The 23,402-nt window shown below is 35.5% G+C and overlaps 1 protein-coding gene across 1 annotated transcript in view; it reads right to left on the bottom strand.

Moving 5' to 3' along the window:
- Window positions 1-23,402, bottom strand: part of TUSC3 (tumor suppressor candidate 3) — a 591,066-nt gene that overhangs the window by 146,655 nt on the left and 421,009 nt on the right. Inside the window, exons 3-5 of the mRNA XM_047092210.1 lie at window positions 16,992-17,109; window positions 12,264-12,404; window positions 7,916-8,056 (exon numbers count right to left, since the gene is read on the bottom strand). Of these exons, the coding sequence (XP_046948166.1) occupies window positions 7,916-8,056; window positions 12,264-12,404; window positions 16,992-17,109 (400 nt within the window). The remainder of the gene's footprint in view (window positions 1-7,915; window positions 8,057-12,263; window positions 12,405-16,991; window positions 17,110-23,402) is intronic.

The following is a 23,402-nucleotide window of genomic DNA, read 5'->3' as shown; positions in this document are numbered from 1 at the left end:
TTATACCCTTGATGTGATGGTTTTCCATTAATTTCTACTTCCCCTATGGCTTAACCACCCATTCCTACAACCTTTTGCTATTTCATATACAGCTGAATTTGGAAAAAAATTAAAGAGAAAAAAAATCTTGCTTCCATGTTCCTAAGCAAGATTTGACATATGCCATGCCACCTTTCCTATTTGCTGGCCATCTCTAAATTCTCATCCTTAGCCTTATGGTCTTTCCTGCAAGTATTTCATTATCCCTACTAGAGTGATTTTTATAATTTCGCTAAACTTTCCGGGAAAATTTTTCCGGTAGGTTTTCCCTAGGAAAAACTTTTCTGTAGGAACAGTTGCTCTCATTTGCAAATTATTTTCTTGCACTAGATATGTACAGACAATGTGTTAAATTCTTTGTTGATATTGCTCTGATTTTGCTCATATTTGAACAGCACCCATTTTTCCTGAACTAGTGAAGTGGCTATAAGCAAGAGACTACATAGCTCAGTGGTTCAATTTTTTGTTGTTATGAAAACTGGCCATTTCTTTAAAATATGACACCTCTGTGTAGCCATACCTCCTTTATCTCTCAGGTGGACTTCTTCCATTAAATCTTTACTCCCCTTGATTTCTTCATGAGTCACTGCCACCAAGAAATACAATCAGTATCTCAAGGTAAGCCACTCATTTTACTGGGTGGATCTTTGCCTGTACTTTGAATTCTGCCACCTTTTGTTCCTCAGCACTCACTGACTCAGCTGTCTTTTACCCCCTGCCCCATGTAAGCCTTCTGTAGCGAAGTAAGGTCCCAATCACAACTCTTCCTTCTCAGGACAGGGTCCTCATTTTCTGGGGGAAAATATTTCTTGCCAATTTTTGACATCTGCCACTAACACTATGCCCCTTAGCACTTTCTGCTCTTCTCAATAACAAAGGATCCTTATGAAAAAGAGCGTCTTATAGTGGTTGTGGTTTCAGTAGCTGTTGAAAAAATTTGCAGACAGATTGGAATGTATCAGATTTTTCTGTCTTCCAGTCACTTGGAATTTAACTTGACATAGGTTTTTAGTTCTCTGTCATGTGCTTCATTTCCAAGAGGTAAGTGGAAATTTTCTGACCTGCAATCATGCTCCAAAGAAACACTTTCATATGAAGAATACAAACAAGAACCTCATTAAAGAAGGTGGGTAGTTTTCCCTTTTACTCTCTTCTGAATAAGTTGACTAACTGGCATAATTCCTTCACGTATCCTTGCCAAAAAATGACTTAGAAGCTACTGGACTTTTTCATTTTTCAAGGATGATTTGCAAACACTTCACCTTATGTAATGCTTACTAGTATACTATGAATTTATATTTCTTCCTGACATAATTTCAGTTGATATTTTCCAAGAAACTTGTTTTCTGTATAAAATTGACAGTACTGACTTTTTAAGAACTTTTGATTATGTGTAAGTGATATCCTCATCATGGCAGAATAAGAGCATTCTAGCATTCTCTCTCCAAAAAAACATGGATTTTGACAATTGCCTATGAACAAGAGTGACTCTGTGGAAGCTGAGTCCAACTGAGTAATGCCAGCACTACTGGAAAAACACTAAAAATGAAATACTGGATGCACTGAAGAGGGTAAGACAAACGGTTTCAATTTCGTAGCTCACTCCGCCCAGGGGGCACAGCTCAGTGTCCTGAGAGAACTTCTCTGTGATTTCTCCCAGAGGGGAAAGCGAGAGTGTGTTAGTGAGCACCCAGCTTCCCCAGCTATGTAGGACACTGAGAAGAGACACAAATCTTATACCATCCAGAATACTGAGTCATATACTGCACAAGTTGGGGGCAGTGGACCGATGGGAGAACGGCAACCAGGCCTCAGAACGGAACACATCAAAAGGACGCAGATCCTAACAACCACTTCGTGGAATCCATCAGGAAGCCCGCCAGTGAGTTGCTGAAGACACTGCACCTGTGGATTCCCCCCAGCAGGCCCAGAGGCACCCTTCATGCTCCACGTGCAGCCCCTGCACAGCCTCTGTCCTGTGGCTGTCCCCCTGCGCACACTCTGCTGGCAGTGAAAGTAAGCCTTTCAGATAACAACTGGACAAACGCAGAAAGCCAGCCCAACTCTGCAGCATGAGGAGAAAGGACACAAACTAGAGCATTCTAGTTTTGCAGGATCAAGAGGAAGATATACAAACCCGAATTCCCCCACCTCAGAGGGACCAAGAAGTATAGAGCAGGTGTGTTCACAAGAAAGATAGGAGAAAGCCTCAGAATTCCCTAACATAACTGAAAGGAGGAATTTCTTCCCCAAAGCCAGTCAGTAAAGATTAGAAGAGATGAATATTCAAGTATGAAGACTTCAACTTCAAGGACACGAAAAATCAAGGAAACATGATACCACCGAAGGAAAACTGTAATTTTTCCAGTAACTGACCAACAAAGAAATGAAGAGCTATGATTTGCACAATAAAGAATTAAAAGTATGTGTTTTAAGAACTACAAAGTAACACATTAAAGATAATTCAACAAAGTAAGAAAAGCAACACATGAACAAAGTGAGAAGTTTACCAGAGATAGGAATCATAAGAAGGAACTAAACAGAATAGGATATATAAAATGAAAAATGCAATAGAGAATATCAATAGTAGACTGGATCAATCAGAAATAATTCGCAAAGTAGAAGACAGATCACTTGAAATTATCTAGACAGGAGAGAACAGTGACAAAAAAAATGACAAAGAGTGAAAAAAACCTATCTTACTAGAGTCTCAGAATGAGAAGAGAGGGAGAAAGGGGCAGAAAGATTAAAGAAATAATGGGTGAGAATGCCTCAAATGTGGGGAGACGTTTGAAAATACAAGTTCTTGAAGCTCATAGGTTTTCATAAAATTTCAACCCTTAATGATCTTCTCCAAATTACATTATAATAAAACTGTCTAAAATTAAATATGGCGAATTTTTAAAACAGAAACAAAAAAATATCACATGCAAGTGAACCCACCCTTAAGCTATCAGAAACCTTGTAAGACAAGAGAGTAGAATGATCTATTAAATATACTAAAAGGAAAAAACTATCAACCAAGAATATCTTACTTAGTAAGGTTGTCCTCCAGAAATGAATCAGTGATAAAAAAATTCCAAATAAGGAGTGGAGTTCATCACCACTAGACCTGCCTTGTAAGAAATGCCAAAATTAACAGACTTATTAGCAACACACAAGATGAAACAAGCACTGGCATAGGTAAATATATACTCAAATTCATAATTTTCTAATACTATATTATGGTAGCATGTTAATAACTTAAATATTTAATAACTTAAATAACTTATGAAAACCTATGACAAACAATATAAAACGAGGTAAACTGTGACCTCAAGAATGAAGATATGTGTGGGGGGAAAAGTAAAAGGTAGTTTTAGTATACAATTGAAGTTAAATTATCAATGTAAAATAGACTATTATATTTTTAAGATGTTTTATGTGAGCCTCATGGTAACCACAAAACAAAATTATACAAAACATACAAAAGAAAAAGAGAAGGGAATCAAAGCAACGACTGTAAAAAAGCATCAATTTATACAGGAAGGAACTACAAAGCTAGCCAGAAAACCATTAAGATGCCATTAATAAGTCCTTACCTATCAATAATTACTTTAAATGTAATTCAAAAGGTATAGAGTGGGTAAAGGTATAAAAAAAGAAGACTCAACTAAATGCTGCCCCCTAGACACTCACTTCAGCGTCAAGGAGACAAATAATTTCAAAGAGAAGGGATGGAAAAAGATATTCCACACAAATGGAAACCAAGAGAACATGTGGAGAATGGGGAACTCTCTTGCACTGTTGGTAGGAACTGGTGCAGACACTCTGGAGAACAGTATGGAGGCTCCTCAAAAAACTAAAAATGGAACTACCCTACAATCCAGCAAATGCACCTTTATTTACCCAAAGGATACAAAAATACAGAATCAAAGGTGTACATGCACCTCAATGTTTACAGCAGCATAATCAACAACAGCCAAACTACGGAGAGAGCCCAAATGTCCACTGACTGATGGTAGGTCTGTATGTGTGTGTGTGTGTGTGTGTGTGTATGTATGTATACATACATATATATACACATACATACACACACACACACACACAGTATATACATGGTATACTGATGGTAATGTGTATATATATCCATGGTATACTGATGGTAGTATGTATACTATATCCATCAGTCGATGGACATTTGGGCTCTCTGTATAGTTTGGAGATGTATATATATATATGTATATATAATATATATATACATATATACACACACACACACACACACACACACACACACACTTGGTATATACCAAATAGTATATATATAGTGTACACACACACACACACACACACACACAGGAATAATACTGAGCCATCAAAAAGAGTGGAAATATTGCCATTTGCAATGACATGGATGGAGGCAGAATGTACGACGCTAAGTGAAATAAATCAGAGAAAGACAAATACCATATGATTTCACTCATATGTAGAATTTAAGAAACAAAGCAGATGAACATATGGGAAAGTGAGTGGAAGAGAAGAGAGGGAAATAAACCACAAGACACTCTTAAAGACAGAGAACAGAGTTGATGGAGGGAGAAGTTGGGTGGGAGATGGGCTAGATGGGTGCAGGGTATTAAGGAGGGCACTTGTGATGAGCACTGGGTGTTGTATATAAGTGGTGAATCACTGTATTCTATTCCTGAAACCAATATTTCACTGTATGTTAACTGAGATTTAAATTAAAAAAATAATAAAACTGAATGGTACTGTCATAAAAACATACAGACCACTGCAATAGAATTGCAAGCCCAGAAATAAACTCAGACAAACATTGTCAATGAGTATTTAACAAAGGAGTAAAGAATACTCAATGGAGAAAGCATAGTGTCTTCAACAAAAAGTCCTGGGAAAAGTGGATATTCACCCTTACGCGAATGAAAATGGATTCCTGTCTTATGCCACTCACAAAACTTAAATGGGTTAAAGACATAAACCTAAGACACAAAACTATAAAACTCCTAGAAAAAAATATATGAAAAAACCTCCTTAACATTGGTCTTGACGATATTTTGAATATGACACCAATAGCAAAAATAAACAAATGGGAATACATTACACTAAAAAGCTTTTGCAAAGCGATGGTAACAATCAACAAAATGAAAAGGCAACTTACAGAATAGGAGAAAATATTTGCAAATTATATATTGGATAAGGAGTTAAGTTCAAAATGTATAAGAAACTCACACAACTAAAACAAAAATCCAGTTAAAAAGCAGGCACAAAATCTGCATAGGTATTTTCCAAAGAAGACCTAAAAATGGCCAACAAGTATGTAAAAAGAGGCTCAAAAGTCACTAATCACCCTAGAAAGGAAAATCACAACCACAATGAAGTAACATCTAATACCTATTAATTATCAAAAAGATAAGAGGTAACAAGTGTTGGCAGGGATGAAGAAAAAGAAATTCTTATACACTGTTGGTGGGAATGTAAAAAATACAGCCACTATGGAAAACAGTATGGAGGTTAAACTTAAAAAACTTAAAAATACAACTACCATGTGATCTAGCAACCTCACTTCTTGGTGTATTTCTGAAGGCAACCACATTTTTATCTTGAAGAGAGATCTGCATCCCCATTTTCACTGCATCGTTTTACACAACAGTCAAGACACAGAAACACCTAAGTGTTCATTGTTAGATTAATGATTAATCACATTATATATACAAATGTGTATGTGTGTGTATACACATGCACGCGCGCACACACACACACACACACCCCACATTTCAGCCATTAAAAAAAAAATCATGCCATTTGCAACACAGAGATGGCCTTGGAGAACGCAACGCCAAGTGAAATAACACAGACAGAGAAAGGCTAATAGTGTGTGATCTCCCTAGTATGTGGAATCTTAAGAAAGGGAGAGTAGAATGGTGATTTCCAAGGGCTGTAGGGTGGGGAAAACAGGGAGATGTTCGTCAAAGGGTACAAATTTCCAGTTATAAAATGTGTAAGTTCCAGGACTGTCATTTATAGCACTGTGACTATAGTTAATTTCTAAGAGAGTAAAATCTTAAATGTCCTCACCACACACACACACAAAGGTAAATTATCCGAGGTGATAGAAGTATTAACCTTATTATGGTAATCATTTTGCAATATATACAGGTATCAAATCGAGTCGTATACCCTCAGCTTTCACACAATGTTATATGTCAGTTATACCTCAGTAAAGCTGGGGGTGGGGCAGGGAAGTACTGTCCTTGTAGGTGGCAAAGAAACAAACAAACAAAAAGTCTACTTTGTTTCTAGATTTATACAGTGTTCTACTCAGCAGCGTGGGGTCTCAATACAGCACTTTTCTGAAAGGGTATATTTGTGCTACATGTTTAACCAAGCCACCTTCCCCTTTTTTTCCAATTGCACACCCTTATTTTACAACATTGACATCTTGGTCTCCACAGAGGACCCCACAAGGGCTCTTCATAGCCTTCAAGCTTTTAATCTCCTCATAATGTCTCAAATTGAGGAGAGATTAGGATGGCTAGTCAGCAGTCAGCCATGGAAGACTATAACCTCTTTCTCAATTTATTTATCCCCACAGTGCAGAACATGGGAATTTTGCCTACAAGTACATCAACCAAACAATTAATCAATCAATAAATAACCCTAACTTAGAGGCTTCAAAGTTCAATATTTTCTTTAACAGGGTCCTATCACTTTGCTTTAGGTGGCTTACGGGATATGTATCAGTGTACAAAATTCAAACTTTTATTGGACCACGAGAACATCCGAGCCAGAAGATACAGGTTCACTACCATTTAATTGGCATGTTGAACTGGTGTGCTTCTCTGCCCTTTTTCTCGTCTCTTTAGTCAAGCATCACTTCAAATCTTTTGCCTATTTATTTTCTGAATTATTAAACAATAAAAGTGACTTTTTATTCTTTGGTGTACAGTCCTGTAAATTTTGACAGACTGAGAAAGTTTCCTCTCATTAAGAGTTTGGCTTCTCTAGTTTCCCACTGCCAACTGCTTTCATTGCCCCTACTGTCCTGCCACAGGATTGCTTGACAATTGGGGAGCAATAGAAAAACAATAAAATAAACAACAACAAAAAACAAGATCTACTAGAATTACCTCCTACATATATGCCTCTTCCAAACTGCCCCAATTCAACTGAAGGAAAAAAACAAAACAAAAGGAAGATTGATAATTTTGTATTTACTAATTGTCATCTTGAATACTGGCATTCTTACCTGATCTACTTGCTAACATTTACTTTTTAGAAACACCAAATACCTGATGAGCTTTGCATTCTCTCCAGGCTTATAGTTCTTCAGTGGGAGAGAAAGGTTAGCATGTATATATGCCATCTTACCTATAAATAGATTGTCTTATTTTTTAAAACCATGATTCTGTCTTCTGGGTGGCAATAATTCTTTACATATTCCAGATACATGTCCCATACACATATATTTTCCAAATGTGTTCTCTGCTTCTATGGACTGTCTTTTCATTCTGTTACCAGTATCTTTTGAAGAGCAAACTTTTAAATCATCATTAAGTGCTATTTACTATTTTTTCTTCCATGGTCCGTGCTTTTTGTGTCATAAAGATTTTGTGTTCTTCTGGAAGATCTATCATTTTAGCTTTTACATATGGTGAACAATAATCCATTTTGAGTAAATTTATATGTGGTGTGAGCTAAAACTTATGATTCATTATTCACATGAGGATATTTCACTGTTCCAGCATAATTTTCCAGTAAGAAAAGACTGTTTCTTCCCTACTGAATTACTTTAACACCTTTGTTGAATACCAACAACCATACAACTTACAATATTATACAAAGAAATAAAGGGAAAAAGCATAGTGTAACAACATACCAGAGACACCATGGCCCATCCAGTCTTGTTATAGATGAATTCCAAGTTGTTTCTTCTTAAATAGAGCAAACCGCCAACAAGTGACACTAACAGGGCCAAAGCAATGGTGCCGGAGTAGTTGGGTGGTCTAAAGACTCGAATCTGCAAACATGCAACAAAAGTTTTATGAGCTGAAAAAAGTACTTCAGTAAAAGTGTTTTTATCTTGACCATATTCTAGTCCTTCCAATTTTCAACACCAAACTTTAGGAAGATGAAACCCTCCTCTTCACACGTGGAACTAATACTCCCTTTACTCTTTACAAATCAAAAACGGTTTCCAACATCGTGGCTATGTAAAAAGACTTGCTTTAGGTGCATATAGTTCACACATGCAAACATGACTTATATTCAACCCAGAATTGCTGTGTTTCACCTATGGAAGATGGGATCATCTAGTACAGGGTAGGGATGAGACGGGTGTAATACATGTATTATTCCAAATTGGGGCATTTTAACAGCTTCAACATGTTAAGGGTTTTTTTTTTAACATCTTTACCAAGATATAATACACATACCATAAAATTCACCCAGTGTACAATTCAATGGTTTTTAGTATATTCAAGGGATTGCATAACCATCACCAAAGTCAGTATAAGAATATTCTGATTAGGTCAAATGGAAACCCTTTAGCAAAACTGTCTTATGCCCCTTACCCTCTAAACCTAAGCAACAAAGAATCTACTTTCTGCATGTACAGACTTCCCTTATACTGGATTTTTCATATAAAATGTGTTCTTCTGCAACTGGCTTCTTCCACTTAGCATGATGTTTTCAAGGTTCTTCTTGTAACATGTTTTAGTGCTTTACTCTTTTTTATGGCTGAACACTCCATTGTATAGATACAACAAAACTTGGTATCCATTATCAGTTGATAGGCATTTGGGTTGTTTCTGCTTTATGGCTCTTGTGAATAATGCTGCCATAAACATTCTTGGACAAGACCTTGTGTGGGCACATATTCTCGTTTATCTCAGGTACACAGTTAAGAGTACAATTGCTGGGTGATATGGTAACGCTATGTTTCTTGATTTGAAGAGCTGACAGACTGTTTTCCAGAGAGGCTGCACCATTTTACATTCCCACTAGCGGTAAATGAGAATTCGGATTTCTCCACTTCCTTACCAATATATTTTCTCACTACTGATCCCAGCCAACCTAGTGGGTATGAGACACTATCTCACTGTAGGTTTGATTTGCAGGTTTCTCCTGACTAAAGACGCTGAGCATCTTTTCATGTACTTATTAACCATTTGCATATTTTCCTCACAGAAATGTCTATTCAGATTCTTTGTTCATCTGTAATTGGGTTGACTTTTTATTACTGGGTTATAAGATTCCTATATACATACTATATAAGTCCTTTATCAAAAAATGATTTGCAAATATTTTCTTCCCTTCTGTGGCTTGTCTTTTCATTTTCTTGATGGTGCCCACTAAAGCATAAAAGCTATTTAAAAAAAAATTAATGTTTATTATTTAGTTTTGAGAGAGAGAGACAGAGAAAGAGAGAGGGAGGGAGGGAGGGAGGGAGAAGGAGAGTTGGGGAGGGTTAGAGAGAGAAGGAGACCACAGAATCTGAGGCAGGCTCCAGGCTCCGAGCTGTCAACACAGAGTCCAATGCGGGGCCCAAACTCACAAACCGTGAGAGCATGACCTGAGCCGAAGTCGGACGCCAACCAACTGAGCCACCAAGGCACCACAAGCATAAAAACTATTTTTAAAAAGTAGAATGCATTTCTATGAAATCATGATTTCAAATTACATAAAGATCTTGCTTCTAATAACATTTCTCACTAAAAAAAATGAACACTCTGAGGAGAGATGGCTAATTGAGTGCCACATAGGGCAGATTAGGCAGATAAGCCTGAAATATATGGCTACGTCAGGAAAGTAAGAAAATGCTTAAAAGGAAATGATGGAAAGATGTCATACAGACATAAGAGCCAGAATAAGAAGATCCCAATGGTCAAATCTAGAACAATTTTAGCACCAAAACATTTAAGCGTAGTAATAACTTATAAACCACTGTAGAAAAATTCAACTTATGAGCCCCTACCAATGACTGACTGATTGATAGGAGGGGAGGTCTCTTGCTCAGAGTAGAATGCTGAAGGCCAAGCAGAAATATGGAGGGACAGGCAGAATTGGATCATCACTTTGCAACCATCACAGTAAAATCTGAATCAGAGTAATATGACCAGTGGATGCTGGATCCAGCAGAAAATTTTGATGAGGAGCAGGATATTTCTTTAATCTAAGGTGTCTCCACACAGACAACTTACTAACAACAAAGGAGAAGGGAGAAAACAGTAATTATACAGGGGAGAAATGGAAAACACCTTGACCAGAATTAAACATGATCATTGAGGGTCAGACAGTTATCATGTGCATAAAGATGTCATTAGAACAAAAAATGACCTATGTAGTATTGTGTTTGAGAATGCATAAATAGAATCCAATCATAAACAAATATCAGAAAAAATAAATATCAGGCATATCAAATGAGAATCATTCTATTTAAAAAATGGAAAAGGATTCAAAATGTCAATGTATTTAAAAGACAAAGATAGGCAGTGGAAATATTCTGGATTAAAAGAGGCTAAAAAATCCTGACAACTAAATGCAATACCTAACTCTAGACTGGATTTTTGTATTGAAGGCATGAAAATGTTACCGTAGGCTATTATTAGGTCAACTGACCAGAATATGGCTAGCAGCTCAAATAAAAATATTACATCAATGTAAATCTTTGAAGGTGTTATCTGTACTGTTCTTACCTATTTCTCAGGAAATGCAGTTCACCTTCAGAAAAAAATTGTGTGTATCTCTCTCTATATATATTTTTTTTTTTTTTGAGAGAGAGAGAGAGAAGAGAGCGAATGTACGCAAGCAGGGGAGAAGCATAGAGAGAGGGAAAGAGAATCTTAAGCAGGCTCCACACTTAGCACGGAGCCTGAAGTGGCACTCAGTCCCACGACCAGGAGCCTGAGCCAAAATCAAGAGTCGGACGTTTAACCAAGTCACCCAGGTGCCCCTCAAATAGATTTTTTAACAAAAGTATATTTATCAACTAACTTAACATATAGGTATGATCAACAAGTTAGGATCATTTCTGATTAAAATTCAGCAACTGTTATAAAGAACTAATAGTACTTCTGCAATATTACCCTTAGTATCTTGTACGAACTACAGGATACTGTTGCAGAACTGAATATTTGCCAAAACATTTAAAAAATATGTCAAGAGTTAAGAAAATGGGTTTAGTTGCCAAAATATCATTAAAACCCATGATGTAAATAATTTAACAGTGATGACAGACACCCATCTTGACGAAGAAATAAATGTGTTTACACCTTATGATATAGTTACATATTTTAGAAGAAAGGTACTGGTTGTAATTGTTCACTCTAGAAAATTCTGGTGAGAACTGCGAATAAAGCAGCCTTGAGCCCTCCACATAGACATTAACTACCATCAAGATTTTGGTTTGTTTACTTCCTGAATAAACAGTCTACATATCCACACTCCTATTTATGGTTTAAAACAAAATTACAGATCATACTATAAATACTGTTTTTCTAACCGACACTTTGGGCTTCTTTTGATGTCATATGTACTTGCAGATCATTGCTATCCATGCTACAGTACATTCAACTACTCTATCTTTTAAGTATGTAACTTATTTCCAGTTTTTTCCTACTACAATGAATGTTATTTTTAAAATATTTCTAAAAAATACACACATAAATAAATAAATTAATTAATTAATTAATTAAATAAAGTCTCTATGGCTAAGTATTTGAATCATCCCTAATTATGTCCTTAGGTTAAGACGTGGAATTGTTAAAGTTACATTACTTAAAAGACAGACATTACACACGCTCTTAAAATAGTTATTCCAGTCCCAAGAACAGCATATATGAGTATTTTTCACATGGCTCATGGAAAGTGAGTATTGTATCATTTTTATTTGCCCAAAAGCTAAATAAAAATTACACATCTTTTTAATTAGAATTTCTTAATACCTTTGAACAATGTTCCATATATATTTTAGCCTCTGAAATTACTTTGTGACTAACTCATGTACTTTTTAATGGTTCTTAAAGTATCCGTGTACCATTATTCTAAACGGCCATTTAAATTCACCTAACTCAGTCAAAGTTCAGGTTACAGCTATCAGACAGTTTTCTCTAAGCAAGAAAAAATGTTGTACAGCGTAATTTTAAAAATCCTGTGGCCTTATTACAGTGCTCTAACAAAGCAAACTAATTAGCCTCTTATTAAAACTGCAGGGAATAAAAACATACATGAACATCCGTTCTGTCAGCAATCCACTTTGCTAGTTGTTCAGCTGCAAATCCAATTCTTTGAAGGTCAAAAGTATCAGCTCTCTTGGGTCTCCCTTTTGGAGGAAAATGCATGAACGTGGGAGCAGAGTTCATGTTGAGCTGAAAAACATCAGATAAGAAATACTAAATATAATATCCCAACAATCTTTACATATCATTAATCGAACATTTTATGGGTTATTTTTTCTGCATGAGTTTTGGAAAGAGCATATATTCTGAAGATCCAAGTGGCTTTCCAGAGTTTAATTACTGTGTTTACTCACTGTAATGTGCTACTGACTGAAAAAGAACTTGTGAATTCGGCTAAGTTCTCTGAACCTGCACACTTATCGTACTATTTCACTTACCCAGTTTATTAAAGAAAAATACTGGCATTTGATGAAAAATATAAATGCATAATAGAATTAATGTCAAATTATTAAATTATTAAAAATTTAAAGACTTTTAAAAATGATGGTATAAGAAACTAAGATTTTTGTTCCAAACAGCTTAAATTTACCAGACTACAGGAGAAATCCACAATGACAGTCTTCTTCTATTCAACTTCTCTGTTAATTCAACTGTCTTAAAAGGGTTATATCTCCCAATTGTTTTCTACAGGTAATTCCATTCAAAAACTGTACTGAACAGAACACTACCTTAATATAAATGGTGCTTATTAAGAATATGGTATCTAAAACAAATGCAGGTTAATTTTCATTGAGTAACAAGCTATAACAATTATGTAAATTAAATTCTCACTGCTCAGGAATTATGAAAAATGTCTCAAATAGAAGGCCAAGAGACTTTTGGCCTTCTTTGGCCAATAGCTCAGCATTTCCCCATACTGAGAATGAAAAAGCAAAAACTGTCATGGCAGCTGACATCAAAGTGACGAATCAGCAGTACCAGCGGTGGGCCTGCATGTTATGAATATTAGTAACACTGGTTAAAAAGCACAAAACAGTCACCAGTTGCTTTCTTCTCTGTGATTTTTCCCACTCCAGACGTGTTTATGTGCGTTTCCGTGATGGGTGCACAAGAGAGAGCGACAGCCAACATGTAAATAACAGATTCCAAGTAAAAAGTCTCTATACTTGGAACAATCAGAAAATTCCTAATAAAGTTGAATATCTAAACACTTTAGAGTTTAAAAAGAGCATATAATTCAAAGCTTTCACCTTCATTAAAATGTGCAAATTTCCCAAGGCTACAAAGCAGAGTACAACACAAATCTTATTGCTGGTCCACAGGGGCTTGTAACACATCGTCATCGTTAACTGGCTGGTCTGTCATCAGTCTCATACCCACGAGCATTACACAGAAATCACATAGAGCTGACGTTACTTTCCCAACAAGTCCCCAGTAGGCCAGGAATTGCCAAGTTTTAGCACTCATGATAATATTATCTTCAGACAGCACAGTGTTTTAAAATGTCACTTTAGAAAGAGCACTTCAACAAAATGTGGTTCAACAGTTAGTAAGAAAAGAAACATGGCACTGAAAATCTTTTAGTAGTTCTCAGTAAAGCAAAATGTGCACTTCCGTATTTTTTAGATTAAAGTTTCCCATAAAAATTGTTAACTGTCACAACTTTTATGCGTTTTAAAATAACTCTTACTGCTAAGCAAGGGGCTAGGTTTAGAAAAGACAAAGCAGTTCTATAGTCAGAATTCAGCTGAAAAAAAATTAACCTGAGGAAATTTTTCAATTAAACACAATCTTTATGTCAATTTTCCTATCTATGCCAAACTTTATAAAAATTCATATTTGGATTCCTTCTTGAAAAAACAGCTCCAGCTACATGTGGCCTGCATTTGCTCAACAGAGCTCAAATGAGCTCTATCTCTCTCACTGAGATCAAGTTTATCCTCTCCACTTTGCTGTAGTCCTCATCCACACCATATTGTTTCCTCAATAATGAGACCAATAGTTAGTTCCACTGTGTTTTACCGGCTTTATTTCTTACAGTAGTTAGGAGAAAAATGAAATAGTATTTCCATCAAAGATTAAAAAAAAAAAGACCAAGACTTGGTTTTAATAGGAGAAAACATAAGTAATTAAGCAAGTCAAGAACGAATGTGTTCAATATATCAAGAATATATGTAAATAAACATACCACAATGAAATTAAGCTAATCCAATCTGATTTCTTCATTTAATTTACAAACTTGGCCAGAGTAGATGTTTGGGCTTGAAGCCTCTGCTCTAGCCATCAGATCAGACCTGGACAACTATTTCCTAATAATGAACAGCACTTCAACTGATTATCTCTAAGGTCAATTCTCCTGAGATTCTACAGAGACCTGTAAATAACATTAATGTTATTTGAAATTACAGACGGTCCCTGATTTAACGATGGTTCAACTTTATAATTTTTGGACCTTACAATGGTACCAAAGTAATACACACTCATTAGAAACTGTACTTCAAATTTTGAACTTGGATCTTTTTGTGGGCTAGTAATATGCAATACAATACTAGCTCCTGATGCTGGACAAGGGCGGTGAGTCACAGCCCTCAGTCAGCCATGCAATCATGAGGGTAAACAACTGATACAGTGACAACCATTCTGTATCCATATAACCATTCTGATTTTCACTTTCACTACCATATTCAATAAATTACAAAGATATTCAACATTATAACAGGAAACAGACTGTGTTAACTGATTTTGTCCAACTGTAGACTAATGTAAGTAAGTGCTCTGACCACATTTAAGGTAAGGCTAAACTATAAGGTTCAGTAGTTAAGTGTATTAAATGCATTTTTTACTTGTAATATTTTCAACTTATAATGGGTTTATTGGGACATAACCCCATCATAAGTTGAAGAAGATCTGTACATACGCATTTTTTAACGTTTATTTATTTATTTTGAGAGAGAGAGAGAGAGAGAGAGAGAGCAAGCGAGCAGAGGAGGGGCAGAGGGAGAGAGAATCCCAAGCAAGCTCCATACTGTCAGAGCAGAGCCCGACATGGGACTCGAACTCACAAACAGTGAGATCATGACCTGAGCTGAAATCAAGAGTTAGATGCTTAACCAGCTGAGTCACCCAGGTGCCTCTATATGTTTTTATTATTATATTATTACTATTATTATCAGCTCTCTGATCCATAATCTCTTTAAAGAGCTATGTGTGTGTTTCTCTCGCATCCACTGCTCTGTAGACAGTCAATAGTATTTGCTGAACAGGTGAACAAAAAGAAACATCCCACAAGCAAAATAAATTTATAGGGGAAAAGTAAGTAAGGAAACCTAACAGGAATGACCAAGAATAAAGGGTTTTGAAGGTAAAGAGAGAATTTCTCTCATTCAACTGGAAACTGACAAAGAGGAATGAATAATCAATCTGGAAGCAAACAAGCAAAACTACTTACTAATGGCCCATTTATAATTAGTGATCTAGATTCTTTACAAAACTAAGTGCTTTTCTATGACCTGGTAAAGTATTAAGCCAAAGAATGTCACATATGAGAAAAATAAAATAGACCAAACTAGTCAATGCCAGGTACTAACATAAGTTTTACATTTGAAAGGCACTGATCATGCGGTACAAATATAAATATATTAATAAGCGCAGGATAACAGCATAATTAAGAACTAGAGCCCTGGGAGCCAGACTGCTGAGCTCAAATTCTAGCCCTAAATGATACTAAATTTGTAAACTTAGCTAAGCAACCTCCCCATACCTTAACTTCCTTATTTGTGAAATGGAGATCACAATATTTTTCTCATTGGATCATTGTGAAACTAAATGAAAGAATACAAATTAAGCATTTCAAAGAGTGCTTGGAACATGAGTTTAGGAAAGATGATGACACAACCATGACAAAAGTCATGACCACTAGCATCCTTACGCCACAATTCATTACCTTGCTCTACAGAGAAGACTATGTAAATGAGAATGTATTCTTCTGTCTGGGTTGCCGTAACGGAATACCATGGACTGAGTGGCTTGAAAAACAGAAATCTGTTTTCTTACAGCTCTGGAGGCTAGAAGACCAAGATTAAGACAGCAGTAGAACTGTTTCCTAAAGAGACCTCTCTTGCTTTTTTGCAGACAGTCATCTTCTTGGAGTGTCCTTATGTGGCCTTTCCTCTGTGCACGTATTCTCCTAGTGTCTTTTCTTCTTATAAGGACACCAGTCCTATTGAATTAGTGTCCCATTCTATGATCTCATTTAACCTTAATTATCTCCTTTTAAAGGCCCTATCTCCAAATACAGTCACTTTGGGGTTATGGGAGGGACACAATTCAGTCCACCACAGAGAACACTTTTAAATAAATATTTAATGCTTTACATGTAAAGTTCTCGGTATCTTTCACACTAGAAGCAGCGAGGGTTAAGTAAAAATTACACTGAATTTACACAAAATTTCAAAAATTGGTGCAAAATATCACCTAAGCCCAATACAGTTAAATATCAAAATAAGGGTAATGGATGTAAACTACCACTATATACATGAAAAGACATATTTCTTCCATAATGAAAAAATTAAACCACACACACTAATAGAAAAAACTGTGCACTGACAAAGATAATACTGGCTAAAATTACTTTAATCCCATCACACGATTTATTACAACTACTCATTGTATTTATTGACTTATTCAACGAATTGTATTTTTACTTGGCAAACAAAAATGTACCGACCATAACCAACTCTATCATATATAGTAGCAAAATAAGAAACAACTCTTTACCTGTTGAAAAACATCTGTCCCCTCATCATAGTCCACCATACTGAAGAAGAGTTTGTTACAGAAAGCAGACGAATAGCGCCAGGAGTTAGCCAGTATTTGATATTCTTCATTAGCTTGCCTGATAAAGATAATGGGGCAGAGTAAAAACACGTCAGCACTCAAGCACTAACAAAGCTGTTAGTAAAACAGGTAATTCTAACACATGGGTTGGCTAATTTCTACACATACTGCAAGCATTATTTTTATATTTTTACATGGTTGTAAAAAAAAAAATAGAAGAAACAGTCCAGGATATTTGAAAACTATGTAAGATTCATACTGCGTTGTCCATAAAGGTTTTCTGCACCACAGCCACAATGACTCATTTACATATTGCTATGACGGCTACTGTGCTGTGTAAGGACACAGTTGAGTAGTTGTAATGGAAACTGTGTGGACTGAAAGCCTGGCATGGCCCTTTAAATAAGCGACAACTCTTATTCTAGAGTTTATGGCATCCCCTATATATATATATACATATATATAATTTAAATCTTTGAATGACTTTTAGTAAAAAACATAAAGCAGATTTTAATAATATTAGCAATTCAGTTTAACAGAGACAAAAAAATAGGCATGTTTTAAATTGTAAATGCAGTTATACTGCATCTTTATATATTCCATTTATCTAAAAATGCAATTACACTCAAAATTACCGTAAGTCAGCAAAAACTTGTCTGGTGGCCGAACCAAATGCCACAAATAAGCCCTCCTCTACGAATAATAGTCATTCCTATTTTGAATTTCTGTTGGACATTTTGCTGATTTTCCGGATATCAAAGCTTTATATTTAAGTGTACAGTTGGAGTATTACTAGAAGGACGTAGCCACAGTCTAGAAACAAAAAGCAACATGGGATCATTAAAGCATTTTTTTAAAAAAGTGTGTTCCCTCCATATAATTAAGAAAGGAGTTTGTCTTCTTCTTCTCCCCAAAATGGAAGAGATAGAAATGCACAATCTCATCATAACATAAAAGACTTGGAGGACAGTCAGCAGCAGATAAGAGATTTCTTGAAGTACCTGGAAAACAGAAAGCTAGTGGCAAAGTTTTGATGGAGAAGGGTACAATCACAAAGTGAGACTGCAGTGCAGGAAAGAGTTAGGAAAAGTGCTGGGTTAAGAAGCAGCAGAGTCTGGAGGTAAGAAATGGAACTCAAAATAGAGATAATTAAATTTCTTTATAGAGAACAGAAGACCCAAACTTCTGCCCCACTCCCAACCAGTCCCAATGTTAGTCTTTCTACAGCGAAATGAAAAAAAAAAAAAATCACCTTATATTTGAGGAAAACCTGACGTGATTTAAAAAACAAAACAGATTCCAGAAGAAACTGTCTTATGTACAAGCTAACAAGCTACCCTGTTACCGTTTCATGGACGCTGGCAGAAAAAGATGAGACGGCGGGGTCAGAGACAAAGGACTTTATTACTTCGTGTTTGTTAGCATCAGTTCCTCTTGCCCCCATATCTTACCAGTGACACAAAGGGTCCCTCATGAATGCCAGGACACAGTTAACTGTGTTACAGGAGAGGAACAAGTTTGAGGCACTTACTGTTTTTATAATAAATGAAATAAATGTGCTTTGTTCAGTGGAAGACGTTATTTCCTTCCTTAAGGCTTCTCACTGTACATGTCCAGGAAAAGAGCAGCCAAGCCTATGCCTTCTTGGCATAACAGGTAAAAACATGCAGGGATCCTCAGGGCCCCTGACAGACTGCTTCTTCCAACAGTATTCAACAAACACACACACACACACACACACACACACACACACACACACACACACACACACACAGAATGGTATCACAGAAAAGGAACAAAGAAAGTAAAGGACAGCATTTAAAATTTAACATATGACTGTTCAAATTAAATACCAACGTAAGAAGATAGAGTTAAATAAAATTCAAAAAACAAAAAATTCACAGGTGGACTACATTTGGAAAAAGAAAAGAGGAAGGGGCCCAGAGATATAACCCCCAAATTTCAACTTTCAGAGGAGATCTAGAAAAAGCGAGCATGGAGGAAATACTTCTGGAGACACAATACAATTAAAGGAGACTAAGTCTCCACGCTTAAAATTACTTCCTAGGTTCTGCATAAGAGGAATGGGAAAAGACAGACACCCAGACATACTGTGATATTTTAGATCATTATAGATAAAAAGAATGTCTGACCAAAAAAAAAAAAAAATGCAACAGTGACAAACAATGAGATTGACTGGGCTTGGACTAGTATTTAGCAGCACTAGATATTGGCAGATAATGGAACAATTCCTTCAGTGTTGAGAGCATGTTATTTTCAACGTATAATTCTATATCAAACCAATTTTAAGTTTGAAATAAACATGTTCTCACAGATGTAAGAAACATGAAATTGACTTAGGGTGTAAATGGTAGAAAGGGAATATGAATGAAAAAATAAGAAAACTTAAGAGTATGATAGGAATACTATAAGAAACGGAAAAGGGCAACCAGAATTATGGTTAAGGTAGGAAGGGTAGAAGATGTCTAAGAAAGCTGTGATCCAACTAAGAAACTATAAAGTACAAATTAGAACTGAAATTTAATTGGACTTTAAAATGAAAAGATTCTAAGCAGTCATCAGAATCAGTACAAGTTGGAAGATACTAAGACCATAGTATGGAAGACATATTTGCTCCAGGTAAAACTATAAGAAAATGAATATAAAAGGTCTAAATAAAATGCAAATTAAAATGTATCATAATTTTGATTAATTGGAAATGAGAAAGGTTAATTATTTTGAATAGTATAGAATGTAAATGGTATCAACTCTGAAAACATGAAAGTACAATTAACAAGATTTGGTAGGTAAAAGGGAAGGAAAAGAAGGAACAAGAAAGGGTGTGTTTGCTAATCTTCATATGACAAATGAGGGAACCAAGAGATGTCATCTCTAGTTAGTGGACAAGAAATAAAAGGATGCTATTTATTGTTACAATAATAAAAGAAGAAGGGGAGAAATGAGTTAAATCCTTACCTATCATAGCAAGAAATGTCAAGACAAGTATGCTGTATGAAATATTGTTATAACATTTAGATATATGAAGGGAAAAAAAAAACCACAAGAGGAAGAAAAGCCAAAGAAATAATAGTGATTGCCCATAGCCAAGTATACAAATACATGAGTGCAAAGACTAGGGAGTGTAGTTGTTCATTTTAGGCTTTTTCTTTCTTTTATTATTAACAAGGGGCACATAACATTGCTGTTATTAAAATACATATTTAAAAGGGCTAAATATGAACAGGGCTCTATAATCTGAGGTCAGCATAAAGACCTTCAGGGCATCTTTTTACTGGACCATAGTACAAACACAGACGACTGCAAGGATCGGCCTAAGGCTGCACTGGGCTCAGTAGGCAGAAATATGTTCAATGGAAATGGTCATAATCTTTTAAAGCTCTGGTGGTTAAATAAGATTTACTTTAGTATAATTCACTGCAAAACTACTTACTGAGGACTTAATGACACTGAATGAGCTAAACTCCAAGGTCTCTGCTGTCAGGAAGTTGATACTTTAGTGGGGAGACATAATAAACAACCAAGTGACAAATTAAACTTTCCATATACACTGAGAACACAGCACATGGAGCTGGTATTGCAGCAAACAGTGGAGGCTCTACAGAGATGGAATGTCCTAAAAGGTTTCTCAGATAAAGTGACTCTGAAGCTCAGGTCCCAAGGATGAGAAGAACACATCATTGAAACGAGCTGGAGAATAAAGATTTCAGGTGGCAGGAAGAGCAAGCACAAAGGCCTAACAAGGGAAAGAACCAAAAGGCAAAAAGGAGCTTTGGCATAAATGAGGACATGCGCTCTGTTTATGAGAGGAATACACAGCCTGTGCCCTCCCTCATCTACTTAAAGCAGTGCCTCACTGCTACAATAAAACCAGTAAAAACCAGCATAAGTACTAAAATCTGATTTGATTTTTGTCATATGGAATATAATATTACTGGAAAGTATTCACCATTGATTTTTAAAGAAGCACTTGACACAGTGAATTGGCAGCAACAATTAAGTATGTCTGAACATCTTTGCATGCCAATAAAACTCAAGAGGACAATGCGACCTTAAAAAAAAAAAATCAAACAGGTACCACTGCAATTAAAAAAAAACAGTGTATTTTTACACAGAAGAACATTTTAACTTCAGAAAAATGAAACTCAGAAAAACAGCATCTCAGCAAAAACTTGCATTCTTGGGACGATGCTATTCTAAGAAATGAAAATGCTTCATTCCGAAAAATAATGCAGGAAGAAAACAATCAAATTTTACTATTCAACATCTGTGTACAGTATCTTATAGAATGATGATGTGAGACAGGGATAATGTTGAATTTCTTCCCCTCATAATGTTGTAACCTAAGCCCAGACCTACTAGAATGTACATACATTCATTCACTCATTAATTCATTACACAAATATACTTTAGTGCCACCAAAAATTAATATAAGAGCAAGGGCTCTGATCTTAAGGAGAATACAATTCAAGGGGAAAGAGAGGCCTCATGCAAGTATACACAACAGTTCAGATCATCAAATATACCCTGAAGAAAATAAAGCAAGATTATATGACAGAGTACTGAGGAGTCAAAGAGGATGAATTAATTTTGCCTTTTAACTCTGTATCCGTATCAATCCACTTTTTCAATTAAATTTCCCAAGTAGCAATTGTAGATTTTATCCTATGTTCTCAAATCCTAAGGAGCTTCCCATTGCCTATCTAATGAAGACAATGGGCAGAACGAAGACAAGATCCTCCTGGCCACAACTTGTATCTATGGCCTACGTCTATATGAACAGTCTACACTTAAAGACTCTCTCCGTTTTATGACATCCATGTTCATTCTTTGAGCTTAAATCTCTTGCTTAGACTGTCCTTCTTTCTTTCAAAGTTTGCTTAAAAACTGCTTCTCCTTCAGAAGTCACTTCAAATCTCTACACCTACAATGCTTGTTAAGGCAAGTGCCTGAAATGGAAATTCTCAGCTAATGCATAGCACTATTTAATGCATATATCTGTTCTGTTTATGCATATTGTATTTATGCACTGATTGTTCAATGTCTAGGACCTAGTACAGAACAGTCATTTAACAAAGGTTTGATGATGGTGATAATAACATACTTTCCTAAATATATATATACATATATATATATGTGTGTATATATATATATATATATGTGTGTGTATATGTATATGTATATGTATATATATATATATATATATATGCTCTAAAACTAAATATCACTACATTTAAGTTTCTGACTTCTAAAGGGACTAAAAGCCCACTTTGTGAGATTTACATTACAGGTTAATGTCTCTTTTAAGACCAATTTACTTCACTCTATTGGTGGTCTTGGGAAGAAAAAGAAGAAATACTTTAAATTCTAAGTTACCATCACAAATACATGGTATTTCCCAAAGGAATGGTAGTCATAATTTGAAAGGTTATAATGACTAAATCATCATCGAACATCATCTAATATAATGACTAAGTCATCATCTAACATCTAACATCATCTAACATAATTCATGTTAATTTCATATGCAAAAATGGAATCTAGATCTAAATCATCAACGATGTTTATTCAGCATTTTAATATACGCTGCAATAATAAAGAAGTATAACTCACAATCTCCACCTTTAAGAAGCTTCTTAGAGAAATGAACAGAAACACACTAACACATAAGTAAATACATTCAGCTGACCCTTGAACGACATGGATTTGAACTGCAAAGATCCACTTATATGCAAATTTTTGGATATAATACAGTACTGGAAATGTATTTTCTCAATAACATCCTCTTTTCTCTAGCTTTATTTTAAGAATACCGTATATAATACATGTTACATATAAAATACTTGTAAGTCGACTCTTTATGTTATAGGTGAAGCTTCCTGTCAACAGTACGCTATTAGTAAAGTTTTAGGGGAGTCAAAAGTTATGCACAGATTTTCAACTGTGTGGGGGTCAGTCCCCTAACTCATGTGTTGTTCAAAGATCAACTATATATTAAAAAAAGAATGCAGATTTTAAGTGCCATATATATATATGTAGAGGAGAATGAGATCACAGATTAGAGCAGTTGTATAAAGTGTGAATGTGAAAAATTCAAAGAGAATGGAAGGACTAAAATTATAATCAAAAGGATAGGAAGAGAACATTACAGTAGAAAATGCACTATAAACAAGGACTACCCAGTCTGAAATGTATATTATGCATTTCAAATAACAGAATATAAGCTTCATGTTCGAAACTAAGGAGAGATTGGAAGCTTTCTTTCAGTAGAAAGATAAATAGGACCTTGATTTTACTCTATAAACAGTGAACAACTATGAGTGTTTTGAAAAA

Source organism: Lynx rufus, unplaced genomic scaffold (assembly GCF_022079265.1).
Source record: "Lynx rufus isolate CCGP_SWC_20201006 ecotype Redwood Valley unplaced genomic scaffold, mLynRuf1.p SCAF_3, whole genome shotgun sequence".
NCBI classification, from domain to species: domain Eukaryota; kingdom Metazoa; phylum Chordata; class Mammalia; order Carnivora; family Felidae; genus Lynx; species Lynx rufus.
The sequence above is the reverse complement of the archived record's forward strand: the minus strand, read 5'-3'. Positions and strand labels throughout refer to the sequence as shown.